The sequence below is a fragment of the Balaenoptera borealis genome, assembly GCF_965194805.1.
Source record: "Balaenoptera borealis genome assembly, chromosome: 17".
Classification (NCBI taxonomy): domain Eukaryota; kingdom Metazoa; phylum Chordata; class Mammalia; order Artiodactyla; family Balaenopteridae; genus Balaenoptera; species Balaenoptera borealis.
In genome coordinates this window covers 33409154-33431966 of record NC_138876.1, presented here as the reverse complement: position 1 = coordinate 33431966, position 22813 = coordinate 33409154, and the positions used below count along the sequence as shown (strand labels likewise).

General features: G+C 44.5%; 1 protein-coding gene across 4 annotated transcripts in view; it reads left to right on the top strand.

Moving 5' to 3' along the window:
- The window catches only part of BAALC (BAALC binder of MAP3K1 and KLF4), a 94988-nt gene extending 75997 nt beyond the window's left edge, over positions 1–18991 (top strand). For 3 of the 4 annotated variants that reach the window (XM_082364466.1, XM_082364465.1, XM_082364464.1), the window contains 2 exons: positions 4112–4278; positions 17680–18991. In XM_082364466.1, the coding sequence (XP_082220592.1) occupies positions 4112–4278; positions 17680–17790 (278 nt within the window). In that variant the 3' untranslated portion in view covers positions 17791–18991. The remainder of the gene's footprint in view (positions 1–4111; positions 4279–17679) is intronic. The other variant, XM_082364468.1, reaches the window with a different exon arrangement.
- Positions 18992–22813: the final 3822 nt, after the last annotated feature.

Genomic DNA, 22813 nt, shown 5'->3' with positions numbered 1-22813 from the left:
CATACATGCAATTAGCCAATAGGCACATAAATAGTATCTCTAGTAAATCAAGAAGTATAAACCAAAGCAATGAGATAATTTATTTTGCCTCTTAAGTTGGCAAAGATAAGAAGCAAGAAAATGTTCAGTGTTTGTGAGGGTTTGGGGAACATTGCCATTTCATATACTGTTAGCAGAAGGGCAATAGGGTGATTGGAGAAAGACTTATAGAGATAAATCTGGCAATGAATTGCAAAAGACTTTAAAATGTGTATTATCTTTTGAAATCTTGAAGACATTGTTGCATAGTTTCCTTACATCTGTTAGTTGCTGATGAAAAGCCTGATGTCAATCTCATTCTTGATTTTTTTCCCTCTTCTGAAACTTTTCTTGTTATCAATGACATTCTGACATTTCACTAAGATCTGTCTGGGTTGTGTTTTTCTTTTTATTTGTCCTGCCAAGTGCTTGGTAGGCTATTTCATATATATTTTTTAAATTTTATTGAAGTATAGTTGATTTACAATGTTGTGTTAATTTCTGCTGTACAGCAAAATGACTCAATTATACATATATATTCTTTTTCATATTCTTTTCCATTATGGTTGATAACAGGATGTTGAATATAGTTCCCTGTGCTATAGAGTAGGACCTTGTTGTTTATCCATTCTATATATACTAGTTTGCATCTGCTAATCCCAAACTCCCAATCCTTTCTTCCCCCACCTCTCCTCCCCCTTGGCAATCACACGACTGTTCTCTATGTCTGTGAGTCGGTTTCTGTTTCATAGATATGTTCATTTGTGGGGTATTTTAGATTCCACATATAAGTGATATCGTATGATTTTTGTCTTTCTCTTTCTGACTTCACTAAGTATGATAATCTCTAGGTCCATCCATGTTGCCATTATTTCATTCTTTTTTATGGCTGAGTGACATCCCACTGTATATATATATGTCACATCTTCTTTATTCATCTGTCGATGGACATTTAGGTTGTTTCCATGTCTTGGCTATTATAAATAGTGCCACTGTGAACATAAGAGTGCATGTATCTTTTTGAATTATAGTTTTGTCTGGGTATATGCCCAAGATTGGGATTGCTGGATCACATGGCAACTCTATTTTTAGTTTTTTGAGGAACCGCCATACTATTTTTCATAATGGCCTCACCAGTTTACATTCCCTTGGTAGGCTATTTCAATTCGGGCTTTCATGTCTTTCTTCAGTTCTGAGAAATACTTAGTATTATTTCTGTGAGTATTGCTTCTGCTCAGTTTTTTTCTGCTCTTTCTTTCTGGAACTCCTCTTAGATTAAGGTTGTAATTTCTGGATTTCTATTCTGTGTTTCCTAATGTGTTTTTCATACGTTCACTTACCCCTTCCAGGAGAATTCCTTGGCTTGCTCTTCCACTTCACCAAATTGCTCTTTAACTGTGTCTATCCTGCTATTCAGCTTCTCTATTGAGTTTTTAAAATTCATTTCAACAGTTAAAACTATTATGTCAGGGACTTCCCTGGTGGCGCAGTGGTTAAGAATCCGCCTGCCGATGCAGAGGACACGGGTTCAATCCCTGGTCCGGGAAGATCCCACATGCCACGGAGCAACTAAGCCTGTGCGCCACAACTACTGAGCCTGTGCTCTAGAGCCCGCGAGCCACAACTGCTGAAGCCTGCGCACCTAGAGCCTGTGTTCTGCAACAAGAGAAGCCACCGCAATGAGAAGCCCGTGCACCACAACAAAGAGTAGCCCCTGCTCCCCGCAACTAGAGAAAGCCCACACACAGCAATGGAGACCCAACGCAGCCAAAAATAAATAAATAAATAAATTTTTAAAAAAACGAAATTATTATTCCAAATATTTCTAATTGAACCTTTTTGGTCACTCTTGTCCTCATATTATCTTCCCTTATTTTTCTGAGCAGATTAAATACACTTACTTAAAATTCTGTGCTACATCCTGTATTAATTCCATTTCCTTTGAGGTCTCCATTATAGAGTTTGTTGTCTCTCTTTTTTGGTGTTGACCTTCTCCAACTGTTTGTATATTCTTATTTTTGTACTAATTTCTGTCACTGAAATTTCCTGTTAGAACATCAGCTGCATCTATTTAAGAAGCCAGCTTGGAAGGCAAGGATGGAAACAACTATTGGCTTACTCTACTGGTACTGTTTTCAGAAAGCCAGCCTTCTTGGCATGCCTTTTCTCTTTCTCTCAGGTGTCACTAGCCCCTGAGGGCACTGCCCTTCTCTCTGAGCCAAGGCCCTCTCTGTGCTGTTTCTACTCACTATACTTCTGACACCAAATGTGTGGGGTTTTTATCCCCCAAATCAACCAATTCTCCAACTCTCCAGACACCAACTGGGTGTCCTACTACTCAATTCAATTCTGACACTAACTACCTGGGGTTAGCACAGACCCACAGGTTAAGGGCCCAGTCCCCCAAGACTGCCTCTCCCCCACTTCAGACACCAGTTGCAAGTCCCAGGCTGCCACCTGGACTTCTGACCAGCTGGCTATAAATCAGGGTTCTCATACCCCCTCCTCAGGTTCAGTAATATGCTAGAATGACTCACAGAACTCAGGAACACTTTACTTATGTATACCAGATTATTGTAAAAGATATTATAAATGATACAAATGAACAGCCAGATAAAGAGGTACCTAGAACTCCAAAAGAGTTCCAAGTGCAGGAGCTTCTGACAAGCTTCTGATGCTGTGGACTTGGCGTGTGCCACCCTCCCAGCACATATGTGCTTTCACCAACCTGGAAGCTCCCCCAGACGTTGTCACTTAGGGATTTTTATGGAGGTTTCATCATGAGGCATCATCAATTACTAACTCAGTCTCCAGCCCCTCTCCCCTCCCCAGAGGTTGGAAGGTGGGGCTGAAAGTTCCAAGCTCCTAATCAAGGTTAGGTCTTCCTGGCAACCAGCCCCCCTCTGAAGCTATCTAGGGGGCCACCAGGAGTTGCCTTGTTATAACAAATAGTGCCCTCTCTGTCCTATCACTCATGAAATTCCAAGGAATTTGGGAGCTCTGTGTCATGAAGTGCGAGCAAATACCAAATGTTGTAACAAAAGGTGCTGCTGTCATCCCTATTACTCAGGAAATGGCAAGAGATTTAGGAACTCTATGCCAGGAACTGGGGACAAAGACCAAATATATATTTCTTTTCATATCACAATGTCCTACCCTCACAGACTGCTCCATCATTGCTGACTGGCCTCAGCTGGTGGAGGAGTAGAATGACTGACCTACCTGGCTGCCCTTGGCCTCCCTGCGGCCATGACAGAGCCTCTGCTGGCTTCTCGTCTCCCGCTTGGCACTCGCCCTCATGCTCCCTGGGCCGCCTTTTATCTTTTCAATCAGATACTCGTTATCCATGAATTTCTCTCTGTAGTCCTCCTCTTGCTTTTCTCTATTTTTTTTTGGCCATGCCACGTGGCTTGTGGGATCTCAGTTCCTTGACCAGACCAGGGGTTGAACCCGTGCCCTTGGCATTGTAAGTGCAGAGTCCTAACCACTGGACTGCCAGGGAATTCCCTCCTCTTGCTTTTCAATAAGGCTATAGTTAAACTTCATTCTATCATTTCTTGGCATTTCATGGAAGGAACACATGCTCAGTCCAATACCTTGAGGTGGAATTATGTAAAAAATGATATATAACCTTCAAACCAGTAACCCACTTCTAGGAATTTATCCTAAGGAAGTAATTAAGAATAAAGCTTTAACCCCAAGGAGTTTCATCACAGTAACATTTGATATGAAAAAGTGAAAACAAATATCCAATTAGAGGGGTTTAGTTAAATAAATGGTGACACATCCATACAATGACAGAGTAAGTATGTGAAAAATAATATGGCAGGATATTTAAGGGTATGCAAAAATATCATTGATGTATTATTAAATAAAAATTTCAGGTTACAAAATTATTTTACAGTCTCATTTTTGTAAAAAAAAAAAAAAATAACCACACATGTTCTTATAGAAAATGGTAGCTCTGCATGGTGGGATTTCTGCTTGACTTTGTTTTCTTCTTTTTGGCTCTTCTTTTCCACACTCTTGGAGATTGTTTTCAGTAACTGCTATGTGCAAGACTCTAGTCGCATCCTCTGCTTCCCTCCCCCAGGTGGGCTGGAAGATGGCATGCCTTCCAACAGTGTGCCCCGATCGACAGCCCCAAGTGGAATATCCAACCCAGAGAAGAAGATGAGCTGTGGGACCCAGTGCCCAAATCCCCAGGGCCTCAGCTCAGGCCCCCTGACCCAGAAACAGAATGGCTTCCGGACCACAGAGGTAGGTCGCAGCCACAGAACAGACTTGGGACCGGAGGCAGGGGGAGAAGGTTGCTTCAGGGCAGAGCCAAGCTGAGACAGCACCCAGGGAAGGAGCGGTGACAGCCCACCTTGCCAAAGGAAATTCTCCACCCACCCGTGTGAAAATTGTTGCAAAGAAAATAGCAAGGCTCCACCCCCCACCCCCTGCCTTGAGGGTTGCTGTGTTTCGTTGAATCAGCGGAAATGGGTCCTTGATATTTGCGCTCTAAAGGAAGTGTGTGTTTGTTTAAATACAGCTTTGTTCAAGGACCTCCTTTGCTGTCGCAGCTCTCAGCATCTTGATAGTGAGGTCTGTACTGGCTGCGGGAACTAGTCTCAGGCCAGGCAGTCGACCATCTTAGGGGCTGGCAGGGAAGAAGACCAGCATGGTAGGAGACAAGCCTGGTGTTCTACCTCACCCCTTCCAACCAGGTGGGCAGTGGGAGGGTCTGCAAGGGGGGTTCTTGTTGCAGAATGTGGTGACAGCATCACCCCACACTGTTGCTGTGGGAGATGAGGCAGGGCTATGGAGTCCCTGGACCTAGCTGGCATTCTGTCTGATTCTTTCTTTTCTCTCAGAGCTGTTGTTGGGAAGTGTTCCTCCTGCTGCCCTGACCACTCCTTAGCAGACCAGCGCAGCGGTCTGCCGTCTCCTCCTCTCCCCACTCCGTTCCTCCCTCTCGCTTCCTCATCTTCCCCATCCCCTCTAGCTCCCACCTTCAAAGTCCACTACTTACTCAATACTCCAAATCCATTTTTCCCCTCTCCCCTGTCAAAACGTACTGGTCCTGTCTCTCAGGCCAGCGCCGTCTGTTTTCTGAGGATCCAACCGGGTTATCTAATGATGGAATTCTTGCCCACATCAGTGAGTTCCCTTTCCAAGCTTTGGTCAGAAAACCTGTTGCAAATTCAATTAACTAAGTAGCTTTGCAGGAATCACTCAGTCTCCCAGAGTCTCAGGTTCTTTATCCACACAATGGAAATAGTACCAAGATGAGAGAACAGGTGGGCCTGTTCTTTGTGAACTGAGAGGTGCTGTGAGAAGGCAGTAAGGCACCCAGCACCACAGGCCAATTAAAGGAAACACTGATGGTGGCTCTTCAGACATGTAGAAGGTCATGGGTGGGGGGGGTAGATCCGAGGGCAGCAGTGGCCTTCCTGGTGTCCTGTATTGCCTGCTTTGTCTGTGCATAAGCTGGCTTTCTAGAGGCCCAAGCATCATTGCCATCTCCCAAGGCAGTCTGTGCCCCACAGAACTATGCTCAGAAGCTTGGTCATTGCTCTAGGGCAGGCCCTGACTTTTGTACCCTAACCTCCTCCCCACACTGTGCCCTCACCTTTTGAGCCAAGATGTTCCATGAATGGGAGGAAGTGGCTTTGCCTGGCACGTGCTTGCTTTCCAACCTCACTTCCATCACTCTAAAGTTGTGTTCTGCAATTTACAAAGCGCTTTTAGGTCTACTGGCTCATTGAATCCTCCCAAGAGCATGTAAAGTAAGCATCATCCCATTTCAGAGACAAGGAAACTGAGATGCGCTTGATTGATGACATGAATAGGTCATATAAGTGCTAGAGATGGGTGTTGGTAACTTTAAATTGAAACAGGTGACTATTAGAAAAGTGGAGCATAGAGATCTTAAAGTACTTTTTTGTCAAAGAATAATGTATTAGTCAGCTAATGCCACAATAATGCTGCATGACAAAGCAAATCAACATTCAGTGGCTTAAAACAACCATCTTTTTCTCCTCACAGTCAGCCACAATTTGAATGGCTAGGCCTGACTTCAGGCTCCAGGCTCCAGGTCTAGCTCAGTCTGTTCTGTGTATTTTATTCTGTGAATCAAGCTGAAAGAGCAGCAGCTCTCTGAGGTGTATTATCATGGCTATGGCAGAAACCCAAGAGGGCAAACACATTTCATGTCTCTGCTCACACCATACCATCTAACCTCCTATTGGCCAAACCCAACATCAGTAGGACAAGGAAGTGTACTCTGTCCCCGGTAGAGAGACAGGAAAAGATTAGGAGCAATAGTGCAATCTACCACATATAACATATATATAGAAAAATGTACAACTCTGTCATACGTTCAATGAATTTTAATGAGGTGACGCACCCATGTAACCATCTTCCATATGGAGACACAGAACAGTATCACTACTCCAAAAATCCCCTGTGTGCCCCTCACCACGGTGACTGGGGTGTGCCACTCACTTTCCACACCCCAACAATATAACCACTCTTCTGACATCTAGCATTATAGACCAGTTTTGTTTATTTTTGACTTTTATAGATGGCATCATACAGTATTTGCTCTTTCGTGTCCGGCTTCTTTTGTTCAACATTATGCTAGTGAGAATCATCCATGTTGCTGTGAGTTGCAAAAATCTCCTCGTTTTCATTGCTATGTATATTTCATTAAATGAATATACCACAAGTTAACCCTTCTACTTGAAGGACATTTGGGTTGTTTCCAGTTTGGGGCTATTGTGAACAATATAGCTGTTAACATTCTTGTACCCTTGGGTGGACATTCACTTCTCTGGGGTATATACCCAGGAGTAGAATTCCTGGCTCATAGGACGGGGATATATTTGACTTTAATAGATACTGACACAGTTTTCCAAAGTGGTTATACCACTTTACATGCTAACCGGCAGCAGATAAGTTCCAGTTATGGACCATAAGAATTTAAGGCCAGTAAGTCGTGCTTAGTCCTGTCTTTCTTAGGCCCGTGAGAGCAGCTTTCTAGGTGCCGCCTGGGTGCTAAGCACTTCCTTGTATTATCTCACTTGATCCTCACAATGACTCTACCGTGTTGATATTGTTGTCTCCAGTTCACAGATAAGAATGGAGACTCAGGCGGCTCAGGAAAGCTCTCCCCACACCACACACGTGTGCACTCTGGGAGCTTGTGTGGTAGTTAAAATGGGGCCGGGTGAAGCCAGCCCGCCCCGGGCTCCAGCCACAGTGAAAACTGTGTCTCAGGGGAGTGAGGACCACACACCTGACCAACACAGCACCAGGGGGCAGATGTCACACACTGATAAGCTGGCCACAAAACAAAATTGTGAAATTTTGTTTTCACGATTCAGTGAACGATGCTGTGTTGTAAGTATTTCCAAAATAAGATCAGGGAGCAGATCGCTTCAGTTTTAAGCATTCCGACAATTGCTAAAATGCATCAGGGGGTCTTCCTGTCCTGAGACCTCACCAGCCACCAGGCATCCTGACTTCCTCAAAGGCAAAGGTTTCTTCTTAAGGTGTCAGCTTACAAGACAAGTCAACCTCTGATTGAAGCTTCTGTCAGCAGAGCTATCTCGTACCAATACAGATCTCAGCTGCCTAGAATCTGCCTAAGGAAAATAATTTTCTTCCTATTCCGTCCAGGGCCTTTGACATACTGTCTCTTCCTAGCTTGTTTCATACTCCAGGCTAGAGCTTCCTGCGTTTTCTGTGTCTGGCTCAGGCAGTGTCTGGCTCACCTCTTCCGGTCTGCCTTTGCTCCCCCAAGATGAACTATTAGCACTTCACCGCGTTCCCCTGGACATCATCGGGCCATCAGCTGATGGTTCTTGGGCACTTTTTTAAAAGCTTTCCTTCTCCAGAAGAACCCGTTCATAAAGCATGCGTCCTCATGCACGTGTCTACACAGGGTTCCCGTTCAGATTTATAGACCAAGTTTGTCCAGTCCTCACTGGGCCTGGAAAATTTCCTCATCAGGTCCTGTAAGCACTCTTTGGATTCCTTCATCTGATGTTCGTCCACTGAGTGCCATCTGGGTGCCAGGCACTGTTCTGATGCCAAGGATCCAAGAGTGGAACAGGCACACATGCCCTTTGCTCTGAAGCAGTTGCCAATTTTTTTTCTTTTTTGATGTTCTAGAAAGGCACAGTTTAATAAAATAGAGTCCTTGGTCTCAAGGAGTTCACAGTCTAGTAGAAGAGACATAGCAGTGAATACACTATTATAACACAGTGTGGTAAGTGCTATTATACAGGGGGTCATGTGAGGCTGAGGGAGCCCCCAGGAGGGGCACCTCTTGTGTGCTCAGTACAGCGCCTGGCACTTAGCAGGGGAGCAACAAAAGTCTGTCAAGGGACTGAATGAATAAACCCAACCTGGATGTCAGAGAAAGCTTTCTGGGGGAAGAGAAGCCACATCTGAGAGCAGGAGAAGGAAGGGAGAGGGCTAGCCAGGTGAAAGTGGTGGACCAGGGTTGGGACGAAGGGGCACGTGATATAGCAGCAGCAGGTGCCTTGAACTCTCCCAGGTTCTGGAACATGTGCCCAGCTCAGGATGTTGTGCATAGTAGGTGCTCAGTGAAACCACGGGGACCCTGTAGGGTCTTCTATTCAGGCCTCTGTTGTGCAGCTTCAGGAAGCAGCTTCTACCACTCCCTTGGCATTGTGTGCACGGGGCAGTCACAGCCTGCAACGCAGATGCTGCCTTTGGAGTTGAGCAATGTGGTGCTACTTCCTCGGAATCCAGATGTCTCTGTCTGTCCTTTTTGATGCTTCCTGTCACCTGGTTCCACCGTGCTTAGTCTCCCTGCTTTCTGCAGTCTTCTCAGTACACACCCTTTGCTCCTGCAAAGACAGCAGCTGCCAGTTTTAATGGTGCTGAGCCTGGGGAGGCAGATAATACAGAATAAATGAAGACAGATTTGAAATGGTGCTGCGAAGGAAAGCAAAGGCCCCTGGAAGGGGATAGCAACTACTCGATTTAACATAGATGTGGTCCACAGTTCAGGTCACTTTCCAAAGGGCCACGAGGGGCAGCTGACGTTGCTGAGGCCTGTGAGCCACTGTGAGCAGCAGCGTTCGGAGCCCTTCTCCGCTCTGTCTCGCCAAACAAACCACATCTTCTTCTTTCAATTCCCTCTGGCCCCTGTCTCATGCCCAGTGTTAATAGGTGCTAACTGGCAGAAAGATTGTGGCACAAATGATGTCTCACAAATTGGAACTGTCTCAGTGGGGCGCTCTTTCTCTAGTAAACCTTGATTTGCTCCAGTCACTTGGGACCTTTCTGACTGTGCAGCATCTGATAAATCATCAACTGTCTCCTCCCCCCGCCTTCCCTGAGCTCAACAAACAACGCGAGGGGAAGCTCTGTAGCTGCTTGTTCTCTCCTGCTCATTAATTGCTCAGGAACTCTGGGCTGCCTCCAGACATTTACTCTCCAACGTGAATGTGCCGTTTCTTCAGGCTTAGGACTCTTGTTTTTCTACTCCAGAGGTATCGCCTCAAGTATTCAGCTAAGGTAGAAAAGTGGATGGTGGATGTAGCTCGGGGCAGACGAAGCTCTGAGTCTGGCTGGCCTCCCAGTGAGCCTTCACATCTTCAGAAGTTGCATCGTTTTTAGTTGCTTTATTATTCTTGGCAAAGTGGCCGGACCTTGCCAAAGAAATGAGCTGATGCCTGGACTGATTCTCAGCTAAGTAACCTCGGCCTCCTGCGCTTCCTGCCCACCCCTCCCCCTCACCCCCTCCAGTGTCTGACTGTCAGCAAGGCTTGGTGCGGTCCAGGAAAGGTAGGTGAAGCCTCAGACGCGTGGATGTGACCAAAGAGGGAGGCCTAATCCAGAAAGGAGGATGGGACCAGCCCAGAATTTCTCCTGGATGGTGGTAATACGAGATCCGTGAGGAGAGTTTGGAAAGTAAATATGAGTTTCTCCTAGAGAAACAAAAACATGACGTTAAAAGGAGAGCGAAAAAAAGAAACCATTGAGGACAACCAGAGAGGGAAACCTGTTAGAAGGACACTTTGATGTATCTTCTAGTTTAAGCCTGGGAAAAGGAAGCAATGTAGCAGCATAGGGATATGTGTGTGTGTGTGTGTGTGGTGATTTCCACAATGCATCTATATTTCAGCTGTTACCTTATGTAGACGAAGAATTGCAAAACTCAGTATTCGTCTTAGGGTCTGCAGAAAAACCAATTCGATTAGAAGACTCTCAGGGCAGAGACCTCCTTCTTCTTTGTATTCTTCCCTTGCCCCCTGAGCCTGCTTCAGGGGTATGCACCTACTATGTACTCACTGATTGTTGCTTGAATGAGGTTGGCCTAGGACTTCATTAAGATTAGAAAAATTGGGACTTCCCTGGTGGTCCAGTGGTTAAGAATCCACCTGCGGGTTCGATCCCTGGTCAGGGAACTAAGATCCCCCATGTGCCAGGGCAACTAGGTCCGCACGCCACAACTACTGAGCTCGCACCTCAACTAGAGTGCCTGAGTGCCACAAACTATTGAGCCCACGCACCCTGGAGCCCGGGCGCCACAACTAGAGAGAAGCCCGCGCACCGCAGCGAAGAGCCCATGTGTCACAGTGAAAGATCCTACAGGCCTCAACGAAGATTCCCGTGTGCCACAACTAAGACTGGATGCAGCCAAGAAAAAAGATTAGAAAAATTTCCCATGGCTCCACTCCCCCTCACCCCCTTCCCCACCTTTAGTGATTGAAGACTGTTCTGTTGGAGCCCAACTGCTGCACAGGATTTGCTTGAGGTTTGGGGAGTTCTTGAGAGTTTTGCCTGAGGCATAGTCTGATCCCTGCCTCCGGAGGCTAGCATCCTGGCCCTTGGTGGAGTTGCTAAGATCAAATGTTTCCTGAATGACCTCTCATTAAATGCCAATGAAGCAGCAGCAAATAAATTCATGGAACTTGGGAACAGCTCGAAGTCTGTTATTGTGTGTCTCCTTTTAATGGGACTTGACTGAGAAGAAGAAAAATGTCTTGAGTTGCAGCTGACAAGGCTCAGGCTTTAATCTTTCAGGAAGGCAGAGAGGAAGGAACTAACATTGTCAGAGTGTCTGCTGTGAGCCAGACACGCTATGTGGATGGCCTCCTCTTTAACCCTCACAGCTCTGAGCAGTAAGCAGCATTATTCCCCAGCTGGGAAAACAGGCTCGGGAAGGTTAAGTATTTGGCCAGCGTGGCAGAGGGAGTAGTGACTTGGCTGTGTTGGAGTTCAAACCCAGGTCTGTCTCCCTCTAAACCTCATGATCTTTCTTCTCATTTCCTGAAGCAGAATGGTGGAGAATTTAGTGTGAGCACTGGCAGCTGTGGGAGGCTGGGTGTGAGGCCCACAGCCCACGTCCAGCCTCCCACCGTCTTTAGTTCAACTCACCACCTCTGTTGACACTGGCCTCAAGCAAATTGCTTTAGCCTGAGTGACTTCAGTTGCCTTCTCGGGAAAAGTGAACACAGCTACATTCCTGGCCGTGTCTCAGGGATGGTGCAAGGAACAATCAATCCACGAGCATGATTGAAATCCTAGGAAAGTTCTAGAATGTTTAGGCAGGGCAATGCAGACAGGTTCTGTTCTCCAGGATTTTTTTCTCTTTCTTTCTGAAGATATATCTTCACACACATGTTCTTCATCAAATTATTTGTCAGAGGTCTATTATGTGATGAACAACAAGTTAGATGCTGAGGACGCTGTGGTGAACACAACAGACTGGGTCCCTCCCTCCTTGAAGTTTTAATCTGATGAAGACGTAGAAATAAGCAAGTAAACAAGCAAATAAATATATAATCCAAAGTCTGGTTAAAGGCCAAGAAGAAAGTACAGAATACCGGGAGAGAGAATAAGGCAGCCCCATACTGTGTCTGCTTAGAAAATCCCTGCAACGCTCCCTAGGAAATGACTGGCCGTGATTACCTCTGGGGAAAACACAGCATGGCCAGAGCATGGGAACAAGTGTTACTTCTCACTGTGCTTTTCTCTACTCTTTGAATTTCTTTTACCATAATTATGTATCATTTCTATAATTAAAAAATACTAGTTATGCAGAAAATTGGTGTCTGATAAATCATGGACTCGGTAAGCCTTTTTTCTTCGTTGTCTACAAGGAACTGTGGAAAGGTTGGTGCAGCCCGTGTTAGGTATATTTGTGCAGTCAAATTAAAGCAGAGAACATCGTTCTTTCCATTTGGGAGAAAATGAGAAAAGGTGAGCTGACTTAGCTGCCCTCTTGGGTCCGGGCTTCCTTCCACGAGAATGAGCTGGGTCACTGACTTCTAAACCCCAAGAGAAACACGTCCATCTGCCAGGAAGTTATCACAGTCAATCTGGTTACCTTTGAGAAATGGCGGCCAATAAATGACTTTTAATTAAAGAGGCAGTATCAAGAGGACTAAAGTCTATGATTCTAAACCTGTAGAAGTTAAAATGAGGCAAGGGAAGAATAGAAAAGCTGTAAAACCAGGTGAGAAACAAGAGTGTGGCCCATTAACAAAAATCAATGGTGATAAAACTCACAAAACAAGAATTTTAGAAGTGAAATTAGCAGACAGCTGCAAAAGGAAAAGTTACTAAATAGGCTTCTCTCAGCACTGAGTTGGGAAGTATAAGACTTTTTTTTTAAGACAGTAATTGCAATAGGGACACGTTTTCTTTTCCTATCATTGAATAAAGAGGGTTGGCTGCTAAATTAAAAGGTTTGGCTGGCTAAAAACCATATCAGAGGGGAAAATATCTATGTCATACAAAATGTCATAGTCCCAGAGGTACAAATGGTGTAATTGTTCCGTGTATCTATATAGCTCTTTTCTCAGAGGAGGGCAAAGCAACTTCTTTCTTGGAACTTCTAGAGAAACTATCTGGCATTGTGGTTCTCTTTCTCATTCATCTTTGTCCCTCTCATTTGGGCTTCAAATCTGAGGTTTCCAAGTTGTGACTAGATTTCAGCAACTACCAACCTCCTAGATAATCGCGCTGCTATAAAAAGGGTGGGTGCCTCTCTGAGGTCTCGGACTCGGAAGTTTCTCTTTTATAAAACACCTTAAGTCAATGCATTGTTGTTCTGGTTGTTTAATTTGCCAAATTAAATACAGTGTAATTATTTGAAAGTGGATTTGTTTATGGCTTGGAACCTTCTGTGCCCATCATTAGAATACAGAACTCCAGTTTGTTCTTTATCCAAATGTGGATCTTGTAGAGGTATTATTATTATTGGTATTTAGAAGTAGTCATAGCAATAGTCATGGTTTCAGTAGAACAAGAAAGTTTTTGATTTAAATTTGGTATGTTTGACTGACATTATTTTGCGAATAGAATTAATGTCAAAAGCTATTATATAATTGGGGCAACTAACTGTCCTGGTTTGCAGGGGCCTGAGGCGGTTCCTGGAATGTGGGACTTTCTGTTTGAAAACGGGACAGCATTGGGCAAGCCAGGAGAAGTTGATCACCCTATTAATGCTAAGTGACATGCTTAATTCTCTCCCCCCCAAAAACAAACAAACAAAAAAACCCACTAAGAAGTAGGCATTATCCCCGCTTTTGGATGAGGGAACTGAGATTCAGAGGTTAAAGCAGTGCCTCATGCAGCTAACTAATGGCAAAGCCTTGTGCCAAATCCAGGTCTGCCTGGCCCCAAAGCTTGTCCTCTGAACATCTCCATTGTCAGGCTTTTGCTACACAGATTTAAGAGATTGGCCCACTCTACTTGAGATGCAAACCATACATATTCTGTGGCTGTTCTGGGAATGACTATTTTGTAGCCTTTGATTCTTAAACAGGCTGAAAAATTAAGAATCATCCAACTATTGAATGTTTGCTTGAATTTTTAAGCTTATGAAGACAGACTGAAACATAGAGCAGAGCACTTTCTGTGTAGAATCTTTAATAACTTTTTGTGAAATCTTGCCAATAACTCTAAAGAAAAGCAGTTATGCAGTTCAGAAAGTTTACATTTCCATTCTGGAAAGCTCTCTCACTGCCCACCAGTTTGAGGGGAATGCTGTCCTCAACTTGGCTCATTTCAAATAAGGCCTCTGTGTCTCTATTCCACGTCCCAGTCCTCGAAGCTTTTATGCATTAACACCCGAAATGGAAATCAGATGGAATTAGCCTCATAATTGCCACCGTTTTCTTTCGGAAACAAAATTGGTTGTGGGACTTTATGAGTTCTCTGCTTTTAGGGGAAAATAAACCCATAAAAGTCACTGCTAGGCCCTAGTGCCAGTTCAGGCTTGGAGGAGCTGAGCGTTAACAAGTCCTTAGACAGCATTGACTTCTGATTGTTAAAGCAGGGGTGCATTAAGAAATGCATGGTGTTTATTCATTCATTCATCCATTTATTCAACCAAAGTTAAATAGAAGGCCTCGATTCACTTTGTTATAAAGCAGAAACTAACACACCATTGTAAAGCAATTATACGCCAATAAAGATGTTAAAAAAAAAAAAAAAGTAGCCAGAAAAGCAAGATCTTTTACCCTAAAAGAAACAATAATTAGAATGATAGCTGAATTCTCACACGCAACTTTGGGAGCCAGTAGACAGTGAAAAGAGATCTACAAGATGCTAAAAGGAAGTAACCATCAACTTAGAATTCTAGAATTCTATACCAGAAAAAATGTATTTCAATAAAGAAAGTAAAATGAAGACGTTTTCAGACCAACAAAACCTGAGAGAGTATACTACCAGCACACACCTACTAAAGGAAATTTTTTTTTTTTTTAAAGGAAATTTTAAACACTGTTCTTCAGGCAAAAAGAAAGTGATCCCAGATAGAACCTCAGAAATATAGCAAGGAATGAAGAACAAAAAAAGCAGTAAATATATGGGTACTAAATAAACACTGGATAAAATAACAATTAAAAAAAAATGGAGGGCCTCTTAGGTCTCAGATTGTGCTAGGCACTGGGAACTTGAAGAGGAAAACAATGAAATCCTATCTCATGAAATCAATGGATAAGGCTAAAGTTGCATATAGTCAAAATGATCCTTAAACATCCCTCAAATTACCCATAGAGTATTATCTGAGGTCAGGGTCCCTGGAAACAGAGCCTGAGATGAGGATTCTTGTGCAAGTAAGTGAGTGAAAGCATAGTCTCAGGTGAAAGAAACCCTTAAGGTAGTGGGAAACAGGGTAGGGCCAGAGGACCGAGTTCAGCAAATATGTGAGCTCAACTGAACAGCTGTAGTGTAGCCTCAGCCTGATCCCAAAGGGAACTCCAGAGCATGAATGGCATCATAGATTTATACCCCCTTGAGGCAAAAGGACCAGCTTTTATATTCCCAATAATCAGGCATTGGCTTTAGGCTGTCTCTAGAAATTAGGGTATAACCTCTTTGGTATTTCTGGATGAGGTGGCTCTGATCAGATGAGGGCAAGTCTCCAAAGAAGGGTGCAGCTCTGAGTGATTAGCAGCCAAAACTCAAAGCAGCTGAGGGATGGATGCACCAGCCAAGTAAACGGAATCTGAAAGGGGCATCACCAGCGGCTACTACACAGGATATATGTGCCCTGTTAGAAACCTGCATATCATTTGTTAATAAATACAATAGAGCAATTTATTTTTCTCCAGTGGTGTGATAGACCACCATTTCTTGGGATGCATTACAGATGAAGTATTGATACTTGGCTTATGTGCAGGGACCATGTTGTATGAAAAATCTGCATCTATCAACACTAGACTGACATCCAGAATGGGGAGATGCTCACGCCGTGGGAGATGCTCCCACAGATCTGAGACTGACTGTTTTCCGGGAAGGTGACTCTGAGATGTCATTATATGAGATGTTCTTTGGGAAGTGCCCTGTCAACACTGCGGGAGGGAGGGCCGGAAGCAGGAGCGGGCAGAGGGAGAAGTGGAGCTACAATGCAGGCCCGCCCACAGCCTCGGCTGACCCCACCCCATGGGAAGCTCTGAAGCTAAATGGCAGGTCAGAGCTGGCCTGCTTTGGGTCAAATGGCCAGACGTTTATACGCCTGCATTGGGCCACCTAGGAAGGGGAGGCCCTGGGTGAGGGGTCTCTCTGCAGCTGAGGCCGCCCTGAAGGGACAGCTGGAGGCTATTTGCCTGCTGCACTCCCTGCAGCTGGGCAGAGGGCCTTCCTGGAGGGGGGTTGGGGGCACACATCTCTGTCCATCCCTGATGGAGACAACTCGTGAGGCCAGTCTCAGGCTCACTCCGAGCACATGATCACTGAATGGAACGGGCACAGAATGACCCCCCACTGGTCCAGCTGTCTTCTCTTGAGGGGGAATGGGAGGATTGTGCACGTATGCTTGAAGAACCTGCAATTTAGTCACTACTTTAGTATTTAATATAGATTCTGGACTTTCCTCACTTATCTTCACTTATAAGCGGATAATCTACAGATTTAGAGAACAAACTAGCGGTTACCAGTGGGGAGAGGTAAGGAGGGAGGGGCAATATAAGGTTGGGGGAAAAAAGGGTTATTATGGGATTACATGAAATCATGTGTGTGAAACTTCTGAAAATTGTAAGGCACTATGGAATTTAAAGAATCTTTCATTCAATAAAAAAATTGAAAAAAAGAAATGGATAATATATCCTACTTTTTACTTATTATACTTACCAAGTCTTTTTTTCCCCTTATTTTTAGTTAATGACAGGCATTGTGCTAAGTACCTTACATTCATTACCTTAGGTAATCCTTATAATAACATTATGCGTTAGGTACTATTATTATCCTCCAACTTACGGATGAGGAAACTCATCTAAGGGTTAGAGAGGTTAGAAAAAACTTGCCCACAGTGAAATTATATAGTCAGTGTCCAAACCAAAGTCTGTCTGACTCCAAAGCTCAAACCCTTAGCTGCTCTACCAAAGCCAGCTGTGAAACCTCTCACATTGCCCTTTTTTTAAAATAGATGTTTATTGGAGTATAATTGCTTCACAACACTGTGTTAGTTTCTGTTGCACAACAAAGCGAACCAGCCCTATGCATACACGTCCCCATATCCCCTCCCTCTTGAGCCTCCCTCCCATCCTCCCTCTCCCACCCCTCTAGGTCATTGCAAAGCACCGAGCTGATCTCCCTGTGCTATGCTGCTGCTTCCCACTAGCTAACTATTTTACATTCCATAGTGTATATATGTCGATGCTGCTCTCACTTTGCCCCAGCTTCACCTTCCCACCCCATGTCCTCAAGTTCATTTTCTATGTCTACCACTTTATTCCTGATAAAGAAGATGTGGCACGTATATACAATGGAATATTACTCAGCCATAAAAAGAAACGAAATTGAGTTATTTGTAGTGAGGTGGATGAACCTAGAGTCTGTCATACAGAGTGAAGTACGTCAGAAAGAGAAAAATACCGTATGCTGACTCATATATATGGAATCACATTGCCCTTTGATGGACCTTCGCCAATTCACTCATCCATTCATTCAACGGTGCTTTACCGAGCATTTCTATGCCAAGCTCTGCACTAGGTTGGTATTAAAGATTCAACAGAGCAGCCTATGAAAAGGAGTATATGTGCATGTGTCCTTGTGGGTCGTTCTTCCTGCATCTGTGTGTGTGTGTGTGTGTGTGTAACGACTTCAAGAGATTAATGCAAATGTCAGGACCTTTGGATATTTCCTAGTAACTCAATTCACCGTGTTTAAACTTTTTAACAGGCTAAAAGAGACACTAAGCGGACGTCTGGAAAGGAAGTCACCATTAACGTCTCGGACAGCATCCGACAGGTGGACAGAAGTCGAAGAATCACAAAGAACTGCATCAACTAGCAGAGTGTTCAACCAGTTGAAGGGCAGAGGGACTTCTTTGGTGCCCTTCACATCCTGGACCCCATCGCGGAAGCTTGAAGACGTGGGTGGCCCTTGCTGTGTGGGAACGCTGCTGATTGCCTTGGGAGACTGTCTTAGCCTGTTGGGACGTTCTCAGCCTCCTATTTATCACATAAATGTATTGGCAGAGTACTCCCATAGGGTAATAAACTGCAAATGTATGTTCAGTTTGCCCCTTGCAACTGCTGCAGTGTGGTCTGATGGAAAAGTGGCGAGCAAAAGCACAGGCCAGTTAAGGAAATGGAAAAGTAGAAGGGGTAGGTTCCTGGTTGAAAGAGTCACAGTCGGTTCTGAGCTCTCCTGGCCATGGTCGTGCGCACTGTTTCAGGCAAGCTTATTCTTTCATTCTTCCTTTTTGAAATACCACCATCTCACAGCTTACCGTGTTCACTTAAAAGTTGGCTTTCACCCAACTCTAAACCCACATGTATGAGGAATCAAGAAACAGGAAAACTGTTATTCTTGTTTCCTTAGCTCAGGATGAGACAGATTCAGATCCAATTTTACACAAACTAACCCCACCAACACCCATGGTGTATCCCAGGGAGGGCCTCTGTGATACAGTCACACCCATTTCTCTCCCATCTGCCTTCAGCATCCCCCCGGGCCAGGGTCCACATCAGCTTCTGAACCGTAATATCACAGTAGTGGTCACCTCGGCACCCTCAAGGCTCAGCAGACATTGCATTTTTCCAGCTTTCCACTTCCCGTTGCTTGTGTTCTTGAGTGTTTTTTCTCTCCAATAAGGCCATTTGCAGTTGTTAATCAAAGACCAGGCTCACAAGAGGGAGAAAATCTGGAACATGTTGGCTTCCCTTTGGCCTCTCTGCACAGCCCAGGACTGTGTCATTTGGTATCTGCAAAGGAATCGCTTTAAAAAGTCAGTACCTAGTTGGTGTGCGTTCACATGGACATTAGATCCACATGCACTGTGTTAGAAATCTGTAGCTGAGGCAGTAAAAAAAACAAAATCGGTAGGAATAAAATTTTCTAGCATTTCTTTAAACATGTTAAGGTGGAAGTATTTTCCTCCGAAGTAATGTAGCATGATTTTTAAAGGACTGTTAACATGCCTGGAATTGGGAAAGGTAGGACTAAAGTTGTACCGAATGATACCAATAAACTCCATGTTTAGCAGAAATAGGTAGTCTGATGGTGTGTGTTTATCTATCATAGTCCGGAGAAGGTTAAAAATTCAGACACTTGGCCTCTTTACCTGCTAACTCTGTTATTCCTCAAACACAAGTGGGCAATGTCCCTTCCTTCCTTCCTTCCTTCCTTCCTTCCTTCCTTCCATGGATTGTATATTTATTCAGTAAACATTAAATGCCAACCCTGTGTCAGGCACCGTGCAGATGCTGAGAGATTTGGAGTCTGGCCAGTCATGGTTGTATATCCTGAATTTGACAGTGAACTTAATAACTAGGGGCCTGGCTTAGACGCTGGGGTATAGTGTATGGTGTGAATTGCTCTGCAGTGTAATCTTAATTTTATAGCCAGGATAGGTTTCTGTCCTAAACTCCAGATCTGGGCATTCTCCTAACCACTGTCCAAGCCTTTACTATGCACAAAACTACACTTTCCCAAACCTTTGTCATTTTGTGATTCTTTGAGAAAGGGCTTTTAGGAAACTTCATGTTCCGAAACTTTTAAATATAATAATAAAGCAAAACCTGTGACTTCCATGACCCCTCTGGTATGATTCAGCAGGAGCCACCCACTGCCAAAGTTTGGCATTGATCCTGCAAGTTCAAGGGCTTGCTGTCCCAGTGCACGTGCACTGTGTTTTTGTGCAGAGTGTTTCTTCACCGGCTAAGCCAGTCACCAGCTAAGCCTCGTTCCTCTTTGCAACCTTGTTTTTGCATCACTTAACTGCGGCACGTCGTTTGGAATTTATCAGCTTGAGAGGGTGACTCTGTCTTATATAGAAACAGTTTCTCACTTCTGGTGGAGAGGAGGATGAAGGGCATATATGATCTTCCCCTCTCCAGAACAATCTGGATTTCACCAAGACCAGAAGTTAAACCATGTTACTGGAAATTCATCTGGCAACTTTTTCATGTGTGTACGATACAGGAACTGAGTCTTACTGTCCTATTAGCATAACACTTTCTACTGCAAAGTTTGTGTCAGTAAAGTCATCAATTTCAAACACATGGACAGTTACAGAGAATCTTTACTGGAACCTTAAATTTGTGTGTAGAGCTGGTTAGATTTTTTGTTTCTTTTAAACAAAGGGCTTTTACGTTAAGTGATACCTGCGAATCCTCCAAAAAGCCTTGTGAAATAGGTAAGGGGAACACAATTAGCCCCCACTTACAGTTTAAAAAGTATTTATGGTCCACTCATCCAGTAAGTGGAGGAGCAGGGATTCAAGTGAGGGAAGTTTGCTGGCACATCCAGTGCTTTTTCTACTGTATAATATGAGTCCTTTCCCAGCAGGAAGGTCTAGCGTGGCTGGGAGATTCATTTGGAGGAGAATTGCCACGGAGCTGAGATTAAGCTGGGCACAAATCTAAGAGGGTGACAGCAGTGACAAGAGAGGGCTGGTGAGCTCCTGGGGCATTTGGGTCTGGCCAGGCTCCCTTCTCCCTCCAGAGAGGGTGACCCTGACCTAGTGTGAGAGGCGTCTTCGGTGAAGGTCAGAAAGAGGAGAGACCTTAGGATTCAGAGGAGATTGAAATTGCCCCCCTCAGAAGAGCTGCTAAGACCTAAAGGAGATGGAAGCCAGGGCAGCCACTTCTGGCAACACCCGAGCGCTCTCTGGGTGCCCAGGTGAAGGGCTGTACCTCCTCATCCTTTCCCGGCTGTCACCCCCCCCCCCCAGTGCTCCCACCCGACCCCCACCTCCCAGGCCACCTGAACACACTGCTGCTTCCATGCCCTAAGACCTGCTGTTTACGACCCTCACCAGCCCTGCTCACTGGCTGCCACACATGCCACAGAAATGTATCCCATCCTTATTTGCTCCCCTAAGTAGGGTTCACAAAACTGTCAGCTCTGCTGATCCAGATGGCAGGCGTGCTTTGTTTGGCTGTTATGGTGTTAAAGCTTGAGAATGTCACAGAAAAAGTCAGCTCTGGCAGAGACGCCTAGTTTAGAACTCCAGTATCCATTCTCCTCTTCTTCCTTATCTGGGCACATGCCCATTTAGAATAAAGATTATACTTTCTAGCTTCCTTTAAAGTCAATGAAATGAGTGAGGCTTGGAAGAATCCAGGAAGTCTCCTTATAAAAGAATGATCAGACCCTTTCTTCCCCTTTTTCCCTCCTGCTTCCTGGAATGAGGAGGTAATGGCTGGAGTCACAGCAGTCCCCAGGATCATGAGGTAACCTTGGGAATGGAAGACATGCCATGCTGAGCAACAAGTTAGAAGAAGCCCGATCCCTGATTCCATTGAGTCTCCATGAGCCCAGGACCATACACCCCAGACCTCTTTTTGTGAGAGAGAAATATACTTCTACCTCATTTAAGCTGCTTTTTCAGGTCATTACTCACAGCCAAACCTAATCCTAATTAATATACAAACTTTATCTTCTTTTGAAAACTTGGAAGACCTTTCATCCTTGGGCCCTTGTTGTCACTCACATACAGTAAGCCGGAGCTGATAAGGTTGTGTTAGCTGAAGTTGTGGGTCTCCAGCTCGTGAGGGCCCCCACCACTCACTGTGGCCGACACACGGCAGCCTCCCCATTTGTTACCTGCTGGAGCCCTGAGACATTTGTGTTTGCAACCCCTGCTCCAAACTGTGTTCCCAATATATTGTTTTCTTGTTCTTTTTAGGAGTCATCAAAATATAGAAGGTCCTTTTACCCCATTCCACATTCTGGAAAGTCAATCGCAGGAGAATTTTCTGTGTAGGCAAACGACAAACATGATTTAATGGTTAACATTCTATATTCACTTCCCCTTTCACTTACTCCATACGTATTTATCAAGAAGTTCAATATGTCAGAAGGTGGGATATGGTGAGGAATAAAATAGACTTGTACCCTGCCCTCGTGGAGCTGGTGTTCTAGTGGAGAAAACAGACAATAACGACATAAAGAAAGAAATTATTATGATAATTTAAGGTGGTGATGAATGCTGAAAAAAAATGTTAACAGGAGAATGGATTGGAGGGAGGCAGGAATGGAAGCAGGGACCATTTAGGAGGCCACTGCAGCAGCCCTGGGGAGAGATATAAGGAACAGAATAATGGTTGTGAAGATGGGTAGAAGTGGATGGATGCTGAGTACATTTTGGAAATAGAAACATTAAGATTTGCTCGTGGATCGGTTGTAGGAAATGAAGAGAAGGGACAAACCAATGTGATTCCTAAGGTTTTTTTTGATCAACAGGTTCTTGGTAAGATAGTATAGGATGAAGTGAAAAAACTTGTTTGGGTTTTTTGACAGGGCAGGTGGCTCTCTCAGCTGGGCCATGTTTACCAGCCTCCCTTGCTGTGAGTTCCTAAACTACTTCAGCAATATTTAATTCTCCTTAAATTACTTCAAATTGTTCCTTAAAATCATCCCTGATGGAAGACCATAAAAGCCAGAATCAGAAGGGATGTATACTTAATTCTCTTGGGAATATGAAACAGTGAAACAATCCTGACATTATCAGACAATGGATCACCCAGACTGCAACCCAGCAGAGAGCTAAGTCTGGGCACATATTGCCAGAGTGAGCGTTGCAGTTTTAATTTCTTAACTAGACCTTCTCCAGGTAGGACTTCATGTTAACAGGAAAAAGGGTAAATAATATTGCCCTTTCTGATCCAAATAGCCGTTTTCATAACATCGCCGTGTGCCAGGGAAGTGGCCGAATTTGTTCGCTTTTTAAATTTTATTATCCAGAGAAAGTCTCCCTCTGTTCTAATAGATAAATCAACCATGGGATGGCCTCTGAAACAAGGGGCTGCAGCCAGACAGCCAGGAAAAGCAGAGAAGACAGGCTTCAGGTGCAGGAGACAAATCC